The sequence below is a fragment of the Cupressus sempervirens genome, chromosome 6, assembly GCF_028749045.1.
Source record: "Cupressus sempervirens isolate cs-2001-9-10 chromosome 6, ASM2874904v1, whole genome shotgun sequence".
Taxonomy (NCBI): domain Eukaryota; kingdom Viridiplantae; phylum Streptophyta; class Pinopsida; order Cupressales; family Cupressaceae; genus Cupressus; species Cupressus sempervirens.
Window position 1 is genome coordinate 46,985,236 of NC_143123.1, and position 22,278 is coordinate 47,007,513.

General features: G+C 33.9%; 1 protein-coding gene across 2 annotated transcripts in view; it reads left to right on the forward strand.

Annotated features, from left to right (window-relative positions):
- LOC149551056 (protein TPX2-like) overlaps positions 1–3,901 on the forward strand; it is a 102,373-nt gene extending 98,472 nt beyond the window's left edge. Inside the window, exons 11-15 of one of the 2 annotated variants that reach the window (XR_016353279.1) lie at positions 2,009–2,103; positions 2,193–2,270; positions 2,427–2,560; positions 2,810–2,926; positions 3,418–3,901. Coding sequence is in view for 1 of the 2 variants with exons in the window: in XM_089789623.1 (XP_089645749.1) it covers positions 2,009–2,103; positions 2,193–2,270; positions 2,427–2,433 (180 nt within the window). In the remaining variant the exon portion in view is untranslated. Of the gene's footprint in view, positions 1–2,008; positions 2,104–2,192; positions 2,271–2,426; positions 2,789–2,809; positions 2,927–3,417 lie in introns of those variants that run through there. The other variant, XM_089789623.1, reaches the window with a different exon arrangement.
- Positions 3,902–22,278: the final 18,377 nt, after the last annotated feature.

Consider the following 22,278-nt stretch of genomic DNA (forward strand, 5'->3'; position numbering starts at 1 on the left):
AAACAGAAGTCGTTTCAATATTTCCGTTTTTGGTTTTTACTAAGTCTGTTAGGCCAGCAGTACTGTTTAAACTTTAAGGTACCTTCTAGACCTGGAACAAAATTTGTATTTTTTGATTTCCCTGAAACTTGGTAATACAGCCCAACTGTTTTGTGCAAACACCTATAAGCATTCAAATTGCATCACTATCAACTTTGGATTCACCCAACATATACCTCAAAAAAATCACAGGAAGCTTTAATTCCTAACGGTTTACTACAGATACCTCCATCATATTTTTTCCCATGCATAATCATTCCAGCTCTTTTCTTTTGGGGCTTTTTTCCTCGAGTTATTCTACCTGGCCATATTTTATGTCCGCACCTTCTTAGAGGTTTTTCTTTTTGCCAAGGATTTAATAATTTTTACAAAGTCACAAATATTTCCTAATGATATCAGGTTGATTTCTTTATTCAGAATATATTTTCTTTTTCTCTTCTCCGCGCTAAACATCTGTTGGAAGTAGTTTTAACTAATTTTGAGATTGACAATCCTCACCAAAATAATGGTGAAGAGCATATGTGGGACTAGCTCGAATGCTGTTCATGTTTTTCAAAGTTCCCTATTGTTACTATTGCTGTGCCAATAATATTTTTCTTCCTAATCTCTAGCCATCCTTTTCTTCTCTGATTCCAGGTGGCTTTTAACAAAAGTTTGCCCACCTCACACGCATCATACAGTAACAATCGATGAATTTATATGCTTGTCAAATGTGCATTTTGATCTTTTAACTGTGATCAATTATATACTTCTTTTTTGGCTTTCTTCTAGTAATAGCGCAGATGTTTCCAAAATCAAGTTTCTGTGTACGAATTACCTAAATGGCTAGTTTTTTGAGATTCAGTTTAGAGCGTGAACTGTCTAGAGTTGAAATGTGTAGGCTGGAAAGAGTCTACATTGTGTTAGTTCTTACTGTACGCCAATCTAATAGAATAAGGAGAAAAAAATGCTTTGTATAGTCATTTGTTGGAACAAATTGTTCCATGATTTGTTCAAGTTTCTGTGTACGAGTTACCTAAATGGCTAGTTTTTTGAGATTCAGTTTAGAGCGTGAACTGTCTAGAGTTGAATTGTGTAGGCTGGAAAGAGTCTACGTTGTGCTCGTTCTTACTATACGCCAATCTAATAGAAAAAAGAGAAAAAAATGCTTTGTATGGTCATTTGTTGGAACAAATTGTTCCATGATTTGCTCTCTTCCACTCAAGCGAGACCTAATCTTACTTAGACGCCTTTAATCATTACGACATTTCCAGCAGCTACGCTTTCCTCTTGTTCTCCCAAATTGCTTTACCCACTCAAATCAATAAGAATTGCTAGATTCACAACTTAATTCCTCACAGAGTGATTCTTGCACCATCTCATGTTCACAAGCGTGTAAAATTCTTTTTGCATGGAAACTGTGGCATTTAGTATGAAAGAAACTCTTCTTCATTTTGTGGTTGGCCCTTTTGTCATGCTTCAACGCCACCAATGCATTTCAAGCTGTCCAATTATATGCTTATCTCGATCCTACTTTATCTGGTTCTGCAGGCTGGACAAGTAATTATAACAAAAGATTGGAAATTCGCCTTGTTATGTTTTGCAAGGGTTTTTAGGTGACTTTGTTCCTTCGATACTTTTCATATCACTAAGAACTCACTTAACCTTCTATATGGTAAGCTAAAGATGCCTTCTGCTTATTTCCTACCTTTAGATTGAATTTGCTGTTTTGTTTTGTACAGTATATATGGGAGCTTGTCTTGGAAGTAATTCAGAGAGTGATGTGTATTTCTTATATATTCATGTTATCCATGAAACAACTTGAAATGTGTTGATAGCAACCATGCTACTTTTTAGTGCATGTCCAAGAATATTATGGTGTAGAACAGTGAACTAGACGGTACAAAAACCTTTCGAAGGTTTTAGATTAATTGCATACCATCTACCTATGTTACGATTACATTGTCATTAAATAATTTCAATTCCGCAGGCACAAGAGGAGCAAGCAATTAAAAACATGCGAAAGGCTATGGTTCCTCATGTCAGACCAGTGCCGGACTTTAGCAAACCTTTTGTTCCACAAAGGTGATCGTGGGATCTTGTACGCTGCTTTTCGGCAACTTCATTTTTATTTATTTGCAGTTCATAACTAACGTGTATACATTTTTGGGCAGAGCATCAAAAGAACCTACACGACCAAAATCTCCAAAGTTCCATGGTTTCCATAAAGGCAATAGGAACCAAAAGCAAATGTACAGAAACATGTATCCCTGCAATGATCCTTAGTTCCAAGACTAAAGTTGTTTTCTTTGAATTGTGTGGTTCTGCAATACCATGTACATAATAGGTTATCAAATGCTTTCTGTTGGTTGGTTTCCTGAACTAACGATGACTATTTGCATGGACAGGAGGTAAATCTATCATCGTAGAGCATTATTGTTGCTGGAATATTTGGTCACCTGATCTCAAATTGAGGCTTTGCTGCACCCTGAAAAAGGTTTTCGCTTCTATTCAGCAGATTCCATCTCAAGCACAAGATATTGTACGTGTTGATGTTCAAATAAGTACATGACATTCTTTTAGCCGATCCATCCTTATGTACGAATCCATGAATGTCTGTCTGACAAAGTAGACTTGGAAATATTTTATTAAACGAAAAGAGATGTCCAAGGGCTTTGCATTGGCCTATTATTAAATATAACCAACATTTTTGGAGTCAATAACTATTTGTATTATAAAGTTGTTTAATCACTTAATTTATCTTTTATGATCTTGCCTGTCAACTTCACAGGACTGCAATCTTGCATCGCATTTATATTTATTATTGGGATTAAATTTGATTATCTTGGAATGCAATGGAACACTACTCTGGTTAATGATTGGATCTTCCACATTGCCTCTATATCAGGTATTATATTTTTTATTAGATGGTATATTTTGAAGGGATTTTCAATTGTTTAGTCTCATCACCTGGTAAGTAGTTCTACAAAGAACGACCTTGAAACCTATCGGGATTGGCAAAGCTTTACACATAGCCCTTGTCTTGCAAATATTCTCAATGTAGGATAATCATGCCCCGTATTTTATCAAGGTTTCCCTTTCTCATATCTGGCAGATCTGATCTTCCAATTTTATTTAAAAACATCGCCTATTTAAATACCGGAATCAACTTCAACTCCCATTTAAATTGAACTGTCGTCTAGATAAAATAATGATAGGTAGTTGCAATGCTTGTTGAGCCTTGAAAATGTATGTAGAATTGTTGAACTATGAAGCTGTGAATAGGAAAAAATAAGTATACTAGTCAGTACTCCAATTGTTACATGTCCGGTAGCCTCTCTTGTGTATCTCGGAACAAAATTCTTCGTAATATTTCACGGTTTCATATTATGTACATAGGGTACAATGCCATCAACAACTCGGAAGATCAATGTGAGAAAATATAAGGAAAACATTAATGGTCAAATTTCCAACCATTTTGGAGGTCTTGGTCATTGGGGATAACTCATAACCCGTAAAGGTACAATCATCTTCTTTACCTCTCTTCTTCTAGATCAAGATGAATAGTATATTCTAATTTTAAAAAAATTTAAAAATGAGTAGTATGAATAACAAAAATAAGAGGCAAGTGAGGATACTTGTCATTTTTAAGCTGCATAAAAGTATCTTTGCCACGTGATTGAGAAGCTATAGTTCATTGATGTCTAAACCATAAAAATAATAATAATACCATATTCTTTTGATTGAGGCAACTTGTACTTTGTTGGGAACTACATGACTAAGTTGTGTATGATTCATCTCATGAATCATAAGAACATTTGCGATTACAGTTGTATAAAAATATTCCACTTACAGTTCACATGTATGTATTTCACATCTATTCCTTAGTATGCCATTTACTCTATATTGGCCATCTAGTCCAACACCTAAGGTAAGAATTAGTTTTCAATATTGAGCAAGATTGTTTGGCTTGGTGTGAAAGAAAATATCTAGTTTAATAAATTCTTCTTTTTTCTTCTTTGAGATACTTTTGGCTTACCAAAAATGTGTGTACAATTTGCTTGTGAGTTGAGAACTATTTTTTATGAAGTAGTTTGGATTCTCTTATATTATGACGGAAGATGGAAGGGGAGAATTTCAAGTTTGCAATCAGATACTACAAATTGTACATGCTTATAGAATCATGTGATTTAAATTAAGATATGTCTATCATGAATAAAGAATGAAGACATGTACACATTGAGTTGGTATTCAAAGATGAAGCATCCTAACATCTTTGAATACATGTGACTCTAAATGAATTATAATAGGAAAATATCATCCTAACAACTTGTAATAAGAATTTCTTGTAATTCTTTCTATTCCTGTATTGACATCTCTCTGAGATATTTTATCAACTAGCTTGCAAATTATCTATGTATCCGTATAAATACATTTGTTTGAGGCATCATGTCAAAGAATTCACAACGTAGAACATGCTTGCACATTTTGTATAAATGTGTTAACAAGAAAATACAACTACAATGTTTGACAAAATTCCTCTATTTGTATGCTTTAATAGATGTTCATACTCTACTTTAAAATCCTATTTTGTTGAAGCTATAAGGATGCAAATTGGTATTGTAAATTTCTTATAAAAGGTGAAAGAGTAGACTTTCTCCATAAGTATTATTGGAAAAGATATGTAGAAGAATTGTAAATTTTGTGAACTAATGGGACTACCAATAGTCGAAGTTTGTAACTTAGCCTTTTCAACAAAATCATATTGGAGTCCAAGATTGTGGAGGTTCACAAACTTTCTAATTGGTCAATGGGTTTGTTCAAAGTTTTCAAAAGTCTTTTAATAGAGATATTAGCATTTTATATTTTTCTTTGAACTCTCTAAACTAATGATACTTTCAAATGTTTATTATGCCTAATGCTACAAGGTTTTTAATTTGATTCAACAAGTTTTTCTGTAAGTAGTTTTTCAAATCATACTCCATGATCCATCACTGGGATGTTGGAAAGCTAAAGGAGGTAAGAAATTACCATTATCAAAGTCTCAAACTAACTAAAAAGAAAGGGGGGACAATGAGAGAGGAGAGGTTCAAGAAAGTGGAAAGGAAATTTTTTATTTTATTTTAAAATAAAACCAAAAAATTAATGAGAGAAAAGAAGTAAAATAATTAGATTTAAATGTTGATGCTAAAAACAAAGTTTACAAAATCAAATCCAAAAATTAGATTGATTGTGGAAATCAAATGACATTGTCTATGCCTTTTAACTAAATTATTTTGGTTTTGGGAATTTAGAGGTTTGCAAAAGCTATTAACATGGTTTACAAAACTTCTAAGGCTCCAACATGATGTTATAATGGACATTTGAAATTTTGAAATCCCTTCCAATAAAGCCATTTCTTGGAAATCTTATGATTGAAGTAGATGACATTTCTTTGAAGCATTCTATTAAAAGGTTCATGCTAGAATTTATGCAAATGGAGATCATTTATAAGGATTAAACGAATCAAAATATATATTGCAAAGATTTTGTTTAATATGAAACATCAACCTTATTTGCAAAATTTTCCCCCAAATTGAGTTTCCATTTCAATCTTGTATACTATACAACAAAGTGTATTCCATACCCTTCCATGGTTTGATCTTTCTTAATTTGGGTTAAGTTGCCCCAAAAAAGCAGGTAAGAAGCACCTTAATATTTTCTTCATAAGAAGATTCATAATCTGATCCGTTCTTAAGAAATCTAGATTTATCAAATACATGTGCTTGCTTGAAAAGTGGACACACAATTACCATGAACAGAGTTGAGGTCCCTTTTACATTTTATTAAAACCTTCTTATTATGTTTCTTCCTTTCACAAATATCGAGTTGAACATCCTTACTTGATGAAGATTCCAAAGTGTTAATGCAAGCAATTGGAAGACATTTTTTCTTGAATAAGTTTTAACTTCAGTTGTTTGTTTCTCTTATAAATTCCACCTTCACTTCTCTATTTTCTTCTTACCATGCATGATAGGCTTACAAGTTATGAACTTGATATCTAACGAAATGTTCTCAAAATCAATAATGTGAAATGCAAGGATGTAGTTGTAACACGTAAGGAGAGCTTGAGTATAGACATGTGGAATAATGACTACGATTCATTAAAAAATACAAAAAAAAATCAATAATACTCATAGATGAGCCTTGTTTGTGTAGCCACAAGTGTTTTTAATTCAATCAAATTAAATAGATGGAGAGGCAACTCGCACATGAGAGAAAGATCAATATGAGGGAGACCATATTTATAACATTTTGATTAGAGATCATATCAAAAATGAGGCTAAATACCAAAACATTTCTTAGCTGATTTTGATAGATTCTATAAACATTGTAGTAGAACTTGGACATACAAAAACAACATTATATATTCTACACAGAGTAATAGACTTGTAGAAAGAATGAATATGACACTCATGAAAAAGTGTAGAAGAATGATTAGTGGAGCTAGCTTGGTATAAAGGTTATAGCTAAGGCTATAACTACTAGTTGCTAACTAATTAATAGGTCTTCTACATCATCTCTCATGGATAGATTTTTGATGGAGCTACGATTGGTTCTCAAGCCTTCATTAAGACATTGTCTTTTTTCTTATAAGGCATATGCATTGTGTCAAAGTAGAAGAATACAAAGTTGGAGAACAATACCAAATGCATCTTTATTGATTACGATTATGATCTAAAAAGGATTAGACTTTTGAGTTGTATTGCACAAAAGATAATATATATCAGAAGTGTGAGCCTTAGAGAAATTAATTCTTATTTTATTGACACATTAATAGATAGAAAAGAAATATCTAATTCAACTACCTTCTACCCCTAAGAAAGTGAAATTGAAAACCCTACTTAGATAATCTAAGTTGATGACAACTTATTAAGCTATGAATCTTGAAAAGAGGAGGAATAATCTCCATCTAAGCTTTTTTGAAGGTCTATAAAGCATAAACAACCACCATAAAGATATTATGTTGATTATTGGAAATATGAGCATTGACTTTCATGAACGAAGCTTTATACTACAAACACTAGGTGTGAATGATGTGGAGCCTTCCATTTACTTGTAGTTACAATATTTCAAAGCATCTTGAATGTATTATTGATTATGGTGCATCTCAACGTGTTACTTCTCATAACAAATTTTTGTGTTCTATGCATTCAGATAGTACTTCAAATATTCATCTTCAACTTACTAGCAATTACACTTGTAAAGGTTGTTAGTGATATCAATGTTACTAATGTGAAATTACATGACATTCTTTATGTTCCTAAATTAAAATCAATTTTTCTTTTTTTAATCAAGCAAAAATTGATTTTAAAGGGACCCAAAACGCTATTTACAAAGATATTACATCAAATAAAGAAGCAAAGATCCTTAGAGAGAAAAAAAGACCAAAAGACAAAAACAAAAAACCAAAACAAACCCAACCTATCACCAAGAAACAAAAAAAAGCTAGTGCAGAGCCAACAAACCAACAGACCAAACCCCAATACCATACAAAAAATAGAGAACCCAACAACTAGCCCATAAACTTCAAGGTCCCAATGACCTCTTCTTCCGAATGACTCATCTTTTCGGTCACACTATTTAGCTCCAAAATTTCCTAAATGGTGGATTGAGCCCTCTTCTTCACACTGGCACTAGTTCTTTTACTCAGACAAGCAACACCACCAACACTATCCTTAATATCCTAATCAACATTAATAATAGCTTTAGAGTGAAGAGGGTCCTCTGACTTAGCCACCAAGTTCTTCATGCCATTTGCCAAATTCTTCAAGACCTTGTGAGAGTCATGCATGATCTTTAGAGTATAATCGATCTTGTCAGCCCTTTGGTTGAGATCATTCAACTTCACCTTATACATCAATTTAGTCTTCTCATTAGCTTCCACAAAATCTCGAAGCCTTTTTTTCTCCTCCAAAGTCCAGAGAGGACCAACATCAAGAGGCAAATGGGAGTCCAAGATTTTCTTCTGTAGATCCTCAACCTTAGTTGAAAGAGGCCTATACTTGAGATTCTCAAATTTTATTTTTGTTGCTAAGCTTTTCCAAGATCATAAGATTGAATTCTATAAGTGTATGTGTTATATAATTGATCCAAAGCATAACCACATTATTGATAATGCTGAAATGGATAATAAACACTTTATTCAAAATTTACAAGTTTGCTTATTCAAAGTATTCCTTGCTTACTAGCATTGATTTTAACATTTGCGATGAAAGACTTGTCAGAAATAGGTAATACTAAGAGGGGGGTGAATCAGTATTCTACAAACTTTTGTCCACAATTGAATATTGTTAATTACTTTATAACATGTATATGAAAGTAAACCAACAATGTTGAACAATAAACAAATCCATACACAAAGAGAACTCATAACAACATATTTTGTTAACAAGAGAAACCCTGGCCAAGGGAAAACCCCATGGGGATGGTACCCACAAAATGATCCACTAAACAAAAGTATCATGTTAACGATGTCGACCCTATTAGGAGTCTATGAAGTACATAGTGTCTCAGTCCTTGTTAGAGGACTAGGCCCTGTTTAAAGCCTCAACCCTGTCAGGAATTCGTATTGCAAAATGTATGCAAGATGAGCCCACTGCCCAAACATGCAATTATACAATGTAGTTCTTATATACAAAAGAGATAGATACAAAAACCTCTTTACTGATGTATGTTGTACTTCACATATCTTTGATCATACATCAAAATTCACATCATATATACCTCACATAGTCTTCACATAAATTTTCATATCATATCTAACACATTCGCTCTCTTCTCTATAGTACTGGGTATAGAAATCATGTATTTGACAATGGGTTCCTTTGTTTCTTTATTCACTTCTTCATAATTTCCTCCCATTAAAAGAATGGCTCTTCTTCTATTCCTCAGTAAGGGCTCAGTACCCTTCATTATTCTCCTCATGCCTTCATCATTATTAACTTCACAAAACTTCTTTATTAGATTATCTTTGATTCTTTTGTCTTCATCAACAACTCTTCTTCTCCTATTTAGAAGCCTATTATATAGATCTTGTGGAATATTCTTTTGAATATCCTCGAATCTTTTGCTCTTCAAAATCATGTTCCTAACTACTACATTTTCTAATTGTAGTCTATCCATACTATAATAGAAGCTATAATACTTGTTCAATTGAACTAAGTTATCAATATCAATGATTTGAACATTTAGGTTCTCTACCTTGGGTTTCCAAGCCTTCTTGCTAGTTGACGTTCTTCCCTTTGCAACTACCTTCTCAATAGGTATGTCCTATGTTTCTTCTTCATCATCATCAGACTCAGACTCAATCATTTACAATGTTTTTCCTCTCTTTCCTGGTCTATTGGACTGTTGTTTGACTCTTTTTCTTGATGGGGACTCAATAGGTTCTGTCTTGACCTTAGAATGTCTTACAAATTTCCTTGTCACTGACTTTTCTTCAACAATGATAATAACTTCTTCACCTTTCCTTAACTGAATGGGTTGTAGTTGTGCAACTATGACATAAGGGGAAGTAGGGATCTGACTAGAAGGCCCTGCTACTGTAACACCTTCTGTAGGTCCTACTACTGCAAGAGGTGTAGCTGCCAATACATTTTTTTTTCCAATTGCCTTCATTTCCAAGGCAATGCCTTTAACTTCATTGAACTCCTCTATGGTCATACCAGATTCCTTCAAAATTGTTTCTATCTTTTCATCAATTTTTTTCTTGATGTCTTTGTTGTACAATTCAGTGTGACCTCCTTTTGTCTTTTCTTCAAAATTTCCCCATCTAGGGCATTCCTTATCTTTGTCAGACTCCAAGATGATCTTTGCATAAGTTTCTAATTGTTCTTTTCTCATTTCATAGCTCGTAGGGTCTATGAATTTAACTCTAGGTTATATTGCTTCCATACAGGTGACATCAGTTTCAACCACAAAACATATGTCATCTTTGTACTTCTCTGCCAATGAGGGAGGAATTATTAATCTCCTTTTCATTTCTGACTATAAGCTCTTCATCATCTTTGTTATGTCCTCAGAAATTATTCCCTCTAGCTATCTTCTATAATGGTAAGTAATCAAGTTCATTGTGCACTTGTTTCCATTCCATTCGTAGTTTGGCATACCCAGAAACTTTATGATAACTTGAAAGAATAGGCTAGTTATCAGTGATTCAAATATGAAAACTACATTCTTTGTCCTCTTTAACTTCTCAATATTTTCAAGCAATTGTTGCTTCACAATTTCACACATATTGATTTGCTCTTTCTTTATTGCCATTGTATATGATGCATGGATGAATCCAACAGGTACATAATTTACTCTTGAATGATGATTCATCTTGCATACTATAATTTTGTTGATGATTCTTACATCATCCCCCTTTATCAAGTCAATTCTCATATTTCTCCCATCTAACTTAGTCTTCAAATTGGTTTCAACCATTTTCTTTATATTCTTTTCATTCACTGGATTGCCCCCTTCATTGCTCAATCCAGTAAGCCTGTGGATCATGTCATTGTCAATCATAACAGGAATGTCTCCTACCCAAAACATTCCCTCATGAATTATCTGCTCAAGATGATTCTGGTCCACTTATGTTTATCAAACTTCGTATAAAACATGTGTTTTATAATGTTCAACTATTCTAGGTGTTGAAAACCTTGCTTCAAAGAAAAATCATTGTTACATACCACACCCAGGTCCTTGTGAATGTCATTGTCACCAATAGTCTCAAGTTTGTAGTGAATGTATGCCCTTACATTGTCCACATGTAATATGTTTGGTGGAACTTGCAAAAATGCTCCCAAAGGATCATCTTCCAAGGATTCAAATGGGTGTTTCTTTAATTTGTATCATGGCCTTTCATTAACATCACTCGTAGTAGGGTTCACCATTACTTTGATTCAAAAAGCTTCAAAATTTCAACTATAAACTCAAAGAAAACCTAATTTGCGCATAACTAGGGCTTCCTTTACTTTGCACTTGAAAATACTTTAATTCACCTTCAATTTGTTGTCAAATTGCTCTCAATTGCTTCCTAATTCTTCACACGATCAAATGGCACATGAAATCTTGTTCGCATCCTTTAAATCCTTTCAGATTGAACTTTGCATTGATTGTGCAACTACTCAATCCACAAAAAAATGTTCTTGAATATCAGTAAACTCGTTTTCATTTGTACATCTTAATGTGATCTCCAAATGACTTGCGCTCTTAACCAAAGCTTCCTTACAATTTTCTTTTACTTCTGCCAACTTTGCAACTTCTAACTCACTCTCTAACCTCTGTTCCATCTATTTGGTACTCTGTCTTCAACATGAAAGTGCTTAATTCAAATAAGATGAATCACACACAATGGTTGAATTCAATCTCTCATCAAGTGCATCAAAATATTGTTCTTCTAATACCACTTGTGAATTTGATGAGTCTTTTGCCTTCACAAATACCTCCTTGAATTCTTCAACATGTTCTTTGAGTGCATCTTTCTTACTACTATTGCTATTGTCATTCCTTTTGTCATTTCTATTGTTGTTCCTTTTAAAGTTTGGGTTCCTGTTGATGTTCCTCGTATTCATTATGCAAAATCTTGAAATGTGACCAAAGTTATTGCATAACTGTAATACAAGTGTACTCCTTCTTTGATTAGGTCCATTCTAATTAACTGGTGCTCTACAATTCCTCACAATGTGTCTAAAGTTGTTACACTTGTAACACACAGTGTTCCTCCTTGTTCCATTAGCTCCTTCTCCTTCATTCTTTATTTCATTACTTGCATGGTTAGTATCCCTAAACATTCTACTATTGCCATTATTACTATCAAACTTAGGTTTCCTACAATTAACTACTTTATGATGAAAACCATGACAATTATAAAAATATAAATTAGTAATAGGTTTGAAAGACTTACCTATACAATCTCTCTTCATATGACCAACTTCATTACATATAAAGCATCTACCTTTGAATTCATATCTTACTTCTTTAGGTGGTTCAACTTGCTCTATTTGTTTGGATTCATCACATTTCTCATGTTGACTTACTTTCTCAACTTCTTTAGGTACTTCTTCAGACTTACTTGGCTTAATCTCATTCTTATCATTCTTCTTAGATTAAGGTGTTTCAACACCTAGACCTGGTTCTTTTCTAGCTTCAAATTTCTTTGCTAATTTTTCTCCAATGAGATATCCAAGACCTGTCTTATCATAAGAAGATCTCTGATAGAATAGTTGTTCATCATTTTTCTCATTATTGGAATATAGCTTCTCTAACTATTGCTTAGCCTGGGTCAGTTCTCCTTTCACAATAATATTGCACTTCTCGATTTGTGCATACTTTATTTTATAGAATCAAGTTCATATGTCACTTTTGTAAGATGAGATCTTAGATCTGGACGATTTCAAATTTGATTCAGTCTTGCTATCATCCTTCTTCAAACTTATTTTTAGTTCAACAATCTTCAACTCATGTTTCAAAATCTCATTTTCTTTCTTTAAAGTTGCTACCTCATTATTATGATTTTTCTACTCTCTAGGTTCTTTTCTAGATTTGAGATGATCAATCTCATCTTTCAATTTCCCAATGTAATCTTTAGCATCTTCATACCTTTCTTTCAAATTGTCTCTTTCTTCAGTAAGAAGAACAATTTGCTCAAGGACTTCTTCAAGATTCCTCTTTAATTGTTCTATATTCATAGGGATCTTACTCAAGTTGTTAAGCTTCTTCTGAGTAACTATGCTCTTATACCAATTGTTAGAAATATGTAATACTGGGGGGGGGGTGGGGGGTTGAGTCAGTATTCTACAAACTTTTGCCCACAATTGAATATTGTTAATTACTTTATAACATGCATATGAAATTAAACCAATAATGTTGAACAATAAATAAATTCATACACAAAGAGAACTCATAATACCATATTTTGTTAGCTAGGGAAACCCTGGCTAAGGGAAAACCCCTGCTGGGGATGGTACCCAGAAAATGATCAATTAAACAAAAGTATATTGTTAAGGATGTTGACCCTGTTAGGAGTCTATGAAGTACATATAGTGTCTCAGTCCTTGTTAGAAGACTAAGCCCTATTAAAAGTCTCAACCCTATTAGAAGTTGGTATTACAAAATGTATGCAAGATGAGCCCACTATCTAAACATATAATATATAATGTAGTTCTTATATACAAAAGAGATAGATACAAAAATATCTTTATTGTTGTATATTGTACTTCGCATATCTCTGATCATACATCTGAATCCACATCATATATACCTTTCATAGCCTTCACATAAGTTTGCATATCATATCCAATACATTCGCATATTGCTCATATATTACAACTCTACATTGCATATCTTGATCTTCTATTTATAAATTTGCTTTTTTACAAAACTTTCCCTCTCGGCCTTCAAGCATTCACACGCTTAACATAATACAAAAATAATTCTTGCTAACTTAGGGTTAACATCTAGGATGTCATCCCTAATTAATTAAGTAAATATTTTCTCACCAAAATAATTCTTTAACCCATAAATACTAAGTTACTGGTGTGCTTTGTTCACTACCTTTAATCTGATGTTGTACTATCTGTACTATGTTGCACTCTTACACCCATCATCATGACACTTTGCACTATCTATATCCAAGTGCGCACTTGCCCAAAATGTCTCTGTAGACTGTACATACCAAAATTGTCTTTGTACTGCCAGTAAGATTATCTGATACTTAGACGATTTTATGTATCTGACTGTGAGACTTTTATCTATAAAATGTGCCTTCTATTTCTAAGACATATGTTTCCATAAATGACAACTCTAACTTGACCTACTTAGCCATATTGCCAACAAGACTTGGCATCATACATTCTAATAATATTACCTTCATGCAAAAAGAAAATATGTTAGATGGATTGTCTAGTGTTATTCCTTCTAAAATTATAGTTGCAAGATGCATAGAGAGCCATTTACGGATGGTAAAGCTTGGACAACAAATCATAAGCTGCATCTCATTCGTAATGACCTTTTGGGACCCATGGAGATCAATTACATCCAAGGATCAATATATGCACATACATTTGTTTATAATTTTTCAATGAGAGCTTGGATCTATTTTGTTCATAGTAAGGATCAAGTTCTTGATTATTTTTATATTGAATTTCATATGTTTGTTGAAAGGCAATTTGGTTTTAAGATTAAAATACTTAGAATCGATGAGGGTTATTAAAATATTTTTGTATTAAACATGAGCTTACCATTCCCTATACCTTAAATAAATGATGTAGCAAAAAAGAAGCATAGAACAATTATTGAAATTGCTAGATGTTTATTGCATGCTAAGAATATGGATTATGAATTTGGAGTTGAAGCTATGTCTTTTGCTACATATCTTATCAATTAACCTCCCAGTAAAGCTCTAAAGGATATGACTCTTGAAGAGGCTTGGTTTGGAAGGAAGCCCAATCTTAAGCATTTAAGGAGGTTCAATTGGTTGAACATTAATTAACCTTAATAAAATAAGCATATGTTAGATTCAATATCTTCTCCTTATATATTTGTCAATTAGTTGCTAAGTTCAATGCCAATAATGAAGTTACTAAGTTCATAGCTAGATTAGTTGCTAGATTTTTTTCTCAAATTGAAAGCTCAGATTATAATGAAATTTTTTCTCTTGTTGATAAAATATATTTTATTAAATTTGTTCTTGCTTTAGCATCTCATATGAATTGGCCTATTTATCAAATAGATGTTAAAATTGCTTTTGTATGACAATTTACATGAGGAAATTTGTGTCTCAACCTCCAAGATTTGTTAAGAAGGGTAGTAAAAATTTAGGTTCCAAGTTAAAGAAATCAAATTATGGTTTGAAACAACCTCCTAGGGAATGGTATTCTAAGATAAATGCATTCTTTCCTTATCAAGGTTTTATTGGGAGCCAAAATGATCCACATCAGTATAGATTTTTCTACAATTAAATTGAACTATCACAAAGTATATTCTTAGTATTAGTTGTCTTGATAGTAGCGCAACAATAAAAGAAGTTAGGTAAAAGCATACAAACTCACATACAAATGCATACATCAAGTAACACAATGATTTTGTACATGGAAATCCTCAATGAGAGGATGAAAACCAAGGTGGGAGCAATATGCCCACTAGCCCTTCTAATGCATGTAAAGGGTTGCTCAATTAAGAGCTACAACTATTCCTTCTAGGAACACATTTTGTTAGTAATGTTTATAACCTATTAGGATTACAAAATCCTATAAAAGCTACTAGGTTAGAGGGTTTACAAATCACTTTATAAGAGACACCTTGTTAGAGGATTTACAAAAGCTTTCTATTGAAGCTTGTCTTGTTAAGAGCTAACAAATAGATGTAATAGAGAGAAAGCAATCTAAGGGAAATGACCTATTGATAGCACTATCTTGCCTTGTATATCTTTGTTTCATAGTCTTGAAGATGCACTCATCTTTTTCCTTACTTTTCTTTCCCCATGAGTCCTTGGATCTCACCTATGTCTCATTATTCTAAACAACATGTATGATGTTACATTATCCACTACAATTTTGGTCTCTACTAGCTTAGACTTAAAACAACACCAATACTATCTTGGCATCAACAATAAAAACCAACAACAACTTCACTTGTGAAGTCTGAGTGCCTTTATATACTCTGCAATGTCTGGGTGCAGTTACCCAAACCAAAATCTCACTCAGTTTCAAATTTGAAATGCATGTTCAAGTTGTTCATAGAAAATCCATGATATCTACTTGTAGGGTCTAGAATGGTAGCCCTACCAGTCCATTTGTGAACCTATACATAGCCTCTATCCTTGATTCTTGTCACTTTGACCTATATGCCTATCACATCAATTTTGACTAGCCTTGCATCTAGTCACATCCATGGTGACTCATCCTAGATGATTTGTGACCAAATAAGCTTTATGTTTGTCTACTGGTTGTGGCTTAGACTATATTAACACATGTATGTGTATTGATTCACTCTTCTACCTTTGGTAGCATTGCCTTACAATGTCTTCATCTTTCTTGATGGTTGCCAATCAATGACAACACATCAAGGTGTGCCAAATATTAGCCTCGCCAATGTAGAAACTTCATGCCAATGAGACTTGTGAGTCCAAAAATCTCCCCCTTTAGTATTGATGGAAAAACCTTTTAGACCATCCTTATCTCTCTTTTCATAATTCCTTTTTGTCCACATTCATCTGACTATACTGGTAGAGAGGTTTATAACATTGTGTGGACTTAGTCAAATTGTCTCCTTTCTCATGATCGCCTCTTTCAGATCTCCCCCTATGGGTGTGTCACCTTGATTATTCTTCTTCTTCATTTCTTTGTTCTCTACCTTCTTTGCTCAATTTCTCCTTTCTTGTTCTCATTTTCCTTTTCTTTTTTTCTTCTCCCCCTTTTTTGTATTATCCCCCTTTCACTTCCTTCACTTATACTTCCCCTTGTTCTTACTTGTTTGTATTATCCCCCTTTCACTTCCTTTACTTATACTTCCCCTTGTTCTTACTTGTTTTTATTATCCCCCCATCTTCTTGTCGTCTCCCCCTTTTTGTCATCAATGACAAAGGGTTTAAAAGTTGTCAAATACATTCTTCTATTGATTTTGGGTACTGGCAACATGGGCTTCCCATGTTTCCTTGAGATTAGTGAGAGAAATGGTCTCACTTCTTACATATGCCAAGAGCTCTTCAATTCCACCTAGTGTTTTGATTGGTGCTCTGTCAATTAGTGCTCTGACATCCTTAATGTGTCCTTGAATTATACCTATCGGGGGTGACAATATACTTTTCACTTCTAGAAGTCGCACAATCTTGTTTTCTTCCTCTACCTTGACTAGGTGAATTAAAAGGATATTTCATTGGGTCTTGGATAGATATTTTGATGTTAAATCAATTACTATGTTGAATTTACTTTGCATCAAGTAAATCTCCTATTGATCTTTTTGTATCATATGCCCTAAGTCACATGTGAATGAACTTGGACCACACACCTAGAAGTTGCACAATCTTCTTTTCTTGCTATACCATGACTTGTTGAATTAAAAGGATTATTCCCTGGATCTTGGATAGATATTTTGATGGTAAATCAATTACTAAGTTGAATGTACTCTACATCAAGTGAATCTCCTATTGAGCTTTTCTTATTGTCTTCTCTAAGTCATGTGTGAATGAACTTGGACCACACACCTTTTGTAGTACCAGTGTAGTGGTCTTTAGTGTCTCAATCATTTCATACTTCACTTATTGCAGTGTGAGCTTTTTAAGTTCAACCAAGTTCATGAGCTTCTCCATTCTCTTTGCTTCCATCTTATTTTCTACTAGGACCTCAACATCTCCTAGTTGCTCTTTGGTATCATCAACTAGTGGGACATTGTCTTGTTGTTCATAATCCATAGTTTGAATACTTGACATGATTTTTTGTATTTAGGGTTCTAGATACTTCTCTTTGGTTTCTTATGTTTGCCTTTCCATGGTTTCCTCCTTTAGTAGCTCCTTTTCTCTTTGAGGAACTGTTGTGTATTCCTTACATCCTACATCTCTTGTGCCTATCCTTGGACTAGCACCTTGTTCTTCTACTCTTTCTTCTTTTTCTTTATCTACTTCTTTTCCTCTTGATCCTAACAATTCTTCAATGCCCCCTTGTTGGTTCTTCAGGACACACTCATCTATCTCATGAGCTACCTCAAGTCAATGCTTAGCTACACTTTCTTTTGCCTCTTTGATGTGACCAGTTAGTATATCAATCATATTTTTGTGCATACTAAACATGTTCTTGTATACTTCTATATATGTTTTCTTATGTATCTCTTCCTTTTGGGCCTCATTTTGTATAGGGAATCATACAACATCTTTCCAAAGCAATGTGTACCTATACTCCACATCTCATAAAGTATTTTCCTTAGTTCCTTGGATACCAGTGTACTAATGTCTTTCAGTTTCTCACCAGTTTCTTTCATGCTTCTTAGGATTGTCCTTATTTCTTCTTTTTTTGTTTTCTATAGTAAACTTTGAAAATATATTGTTTAATATATCACAATCATGTTACTTGACAATTACATCTACAATGCCATCTATTGAGAGTAAGGTAGATTTCCTTTTACCTTTCTTTGTTATTTTTTCTACCTCTATATATGTCCTAGTCTCTAATGACTCTTTCTCCTATTGTATCAATGGTGATCCTTTCTTCTCCACCTATGCTTGAGACTTGTATGGGGATTCTCTACCAAGTTTTCCTTCCATTTCTTCATCACCCATTACTTAAACCTATTTATCCTTGAATGACTTCATTAGTTTGCTTCTTGTTACCCTCTTTAACATATTATCCTCTACTTTCTTCTTCTCCATACAAAGTTTTCCTTATATTTTTTAGCAGGCATCAAACCTTGGCAGAATTGGACTTTCTGGCATGGGCAGTACCTTCTCAATGTGTGGCTTTGTTGCTTCTTCACTTATTTTGTATGCAAAAGGTATCAGCAAGTGAGTTCTTGGTTGCACAACATGAATGATGCATTTGTTTGTACTCGCTAGGAAACCTATATCTTTCTTACTTTCTTATATTTCTCAACTAAGCTAGTAGTAATTCTCTCTTGTTGATGCATTTCCTTCTAAAAATTCCTGAAGTATTTCGACATAATAGTAAATTTCCTCTTCCTTTGAGTTTCTTTTATAGCTTTCCTATCTGTGTCATGACAAGTTGGTCTTCCTTCCACTTGAAGGTTGGATAACTTGAAAATTCTCCTCTAAGATAGAAGAGTATGCAAGCCAATATGGAACCAAACTTCAACATTTGACCTTTATGATTTTTCTTGATCATACTTAGGTTCTCCATCATTTGACCATGAAGAAACCCTCTCAGATCAATCATTGATCGATTGTAGATGACTCAATGTTTTAGGTTGCTCCACCATGGATTTGGTTTTCCCTTCTTGAGTGGTATAATTTGTACCCTATTACCATTGCAAATCTCACCTCCAGGTTTGGGATCTCCTTTATTGTGCACGCCCTTCCATTTTGGGTCATATGCCCTTTTTTAATTCCTATCGTGTGTTTCACTAAAATTACACTCATGGATAAAGCAATTCTACTAGTATTGATCTAGTTTCCTTTTGTATTACATATTTTGTGATTTTGTAAGGCTTATCTAGTCATGTGTATTGATCATGGACTCGACTCAACAAAAATCTTACACATTCGTCATGCAAGAAATTGGGTATATCTACCGCTTGACTTAGGGTAGACCTCTCCAACTATTTGTGTCGATCTTTCAAAACTCCCTTTGAGAAGAATGAGTTGTACAACTCACAATTTGCTCTATCACCTAGTTTTTGTATCTCAATATCCAAGTATGCGCTTACATCTTCAATAAGTAGAACCTCATTAGGTAGGAATGACAATATTGCTCCTTCTTCTACATCCTTTCCTTTTAGCAGTATGCCTTCATATCTAAGATGATTGATTTCTTTGCTATCAATCAACATTACCTTGTTAACCTCCTCAACTATTGGATTTTTGCACTTTACTCGATTTGTCATTGATATTTTTTCTGTGATTCTTCTCTTGCTCTTTAATGTTTGCTTACTCATAGTAGCTCACAAATTTTCTCTGAAAGCTAGGGTTTCACAATCTTGAAAACACAAGTGATTTTGATCTTGCAAAGTGGAAAATAACTTGGAATGAATCTGTTTATATCTAGGAATTATAATGTTAGGGTTACAAAGTTTAGCAAAAGCTTCACCTACCACTAGGAATGATTCATTAATCCTTTCAATTTTCCATGCAATGTGTGTTGCATAAAAATGTAATAAAGGAATGACACTAAACAACTAATGCATCTTCCTACATTATCATGCAAAACCTCAAAATATAAAAGAAAAAAATGTAAAATAAAGATAACATGAACATCAAAGTAGCACTATGCAAACCTCAAAATATGAAAGAAGACATGTGAATGAACGACATGAAACAAACAAGAGTATTAATGAAATCAAAATAACACATATGCAAACCTCATGAAACCATCAAGTGTAGATGATTTCCTTGCTCGTGGGATGTGGTTGCTCACAAATCCAACAACATAACAATGAGGTAGATGGTCTTTGTTGGAAATGAGGAGAGGGCTCTCCATTTATAGGAAAATTGATGCAACGGACGGTTGAGATTGAATGCAAGATGGAGGGCTAGGATCTCTCAAGATCGATGAGGTGTCAATGAGGTGGAGGCCAAGTAGACTCCACATGGATTAGGGTTTTGACCATTCAAAGGGGGAAATATGCTCACACATGTGTGATCAACCTTTGATGGTGACATAATCAATGATGCTTCTCACACATGTGTGAGACAACTTGATTCTCATGCAAGAGGACAAGTGTGCAAGAGGTGTGAGAAGGCATGGCTTCTCACACATATGTGAGACACCTTGACTCTCATGCAAGAGGACAAGTGTGCAAGAGACATGCAAGATATTAGGGATAAGGAAAATGTGAACATCTCTCACACATGTGTGAGGATTCCTCACACATGTGTGAGCACACACTTAGGATTAAGAGGTAATTAGCAAGGATGATTATGCAAAGAAAGCATGATTAAGGAAGTGGGTAGATTTAGAAAGGTGGGTTAGTTAAGATAGTGAGGTTAGGTGAGGGTTAAAGGTAGGAGCCATGTGCTCAAATAGGATTAAATTTAATATTTAATTCCTAGGGGGTTTAGGCAAGGAATTAATTAAGTAAACGAAGTACTTAATGAAAAGGAATGGGTTAGGATTTAGATAAACCTTAGTTTGTTTAAATCAAGGAAAGGCTAGGATTTAGATAAACCTTAGTTTATTTAAATCAAGGTAATGCAAATGTAATTAAATAAATGCAAAATTTATTTAATTAAGGTAGGGGAATTAAATAAATAATGAATATTTATTTAATTGGCTAGGAACAGGTTTTTGAAAAATTTAGGTGTCTACACAATGATTACATTTTGCCTTTCATCCAGTAAGTTATAGGTTGTGCATTCTTGTCAATGAATCAGTCACTTAGCATCATCAATCATCACAACATGATTTATTGGTTTAGACTGGGGACTAGTGTAGATTTTTTATTTTCTTTCCTAACCCATTTAAGCTCTGACATAGCTTAAATTGTCTGTGAGGTCTCACCAATGACCAATGAGCTTACAACCTCATTAGGCTTGACTACCTCTACTACTCTGCTCTTCTTTGTCTGCATTTTGGTGAAGTCCTTCTCATCTTTCTCTTTGTCTACAATCTTTCTCTTTCCTTTACCAACAGGGAACTTGTTGCTTGGTCTTCTACTGCTTCTGCAATCTATTGCTAGATGACCAATCTTGTGACACTTGTGGCATGTCACTCTGGTACCTTTCCATGTTCTAGTATTATTCCTCTAGTTCATCCTTAACTTACAATTAGTTGCCAAATGACCATCATTCCCACAAGTACTGCAGACCAGTGTGGGGAAAATGTCCCTCCCAGTGGGACTTATTGATTTTGGAGGTAACTAGTTAGATCTTTCTCTGAGTTTACAATCCTTAGCTCTATGCCCATAGTTGTTTCAATAATAATGATGCCCATCTATTCTTTTCTCATTGAAATGAGATATGCACTTTTGTGTCGTGTGGCCATATAGATGGCAGTTATTGCAGTACCCATCAAATGTGCTCTACTTGACAAGTTTCATCTTCTTAAACCAACACATGCTTGATGTATGCCTCTTCTTACCGCAATAAGAATAGGTGGGTTTAGCATCTTTCTTACCTTTTGGAGATGTGTTTCCTAACCTTTTGTAGTCTGGGTTCTTTGCTCCTGAGGTTTCACCTTCTCTAGTCTTGTTGTCACCTACATAACCAAGACTAGTGGTACTCTAATTTCTTCTATAAGCTCCCATTTGTTCATCAATTTTCTCTGAGCTCTCATTGAACTTTCTCAACATTTTGTTCCTTTGCTTTGTAGTCTTCAACTCTTTAGTCAATTGAGTACTTATTTAGTCAATTGTGTGAACTTCTTTATGTGAGGATGGTTATTGTCCTCTCTCTTATGCACTAACTATGCATCCTTTCTTCTTGTTATACTTTAGCTTCATCTCTAGTTGTGATGGTATTGTCTTTTTATTCTTGAGCCTTTTTCACTTCTCTCACTAGCTTTTCTTTCTCTCTCCTCATTTATACATTAGTTTCCTTCAACTTTTCATTTTTAGCCATTAGATTAGATG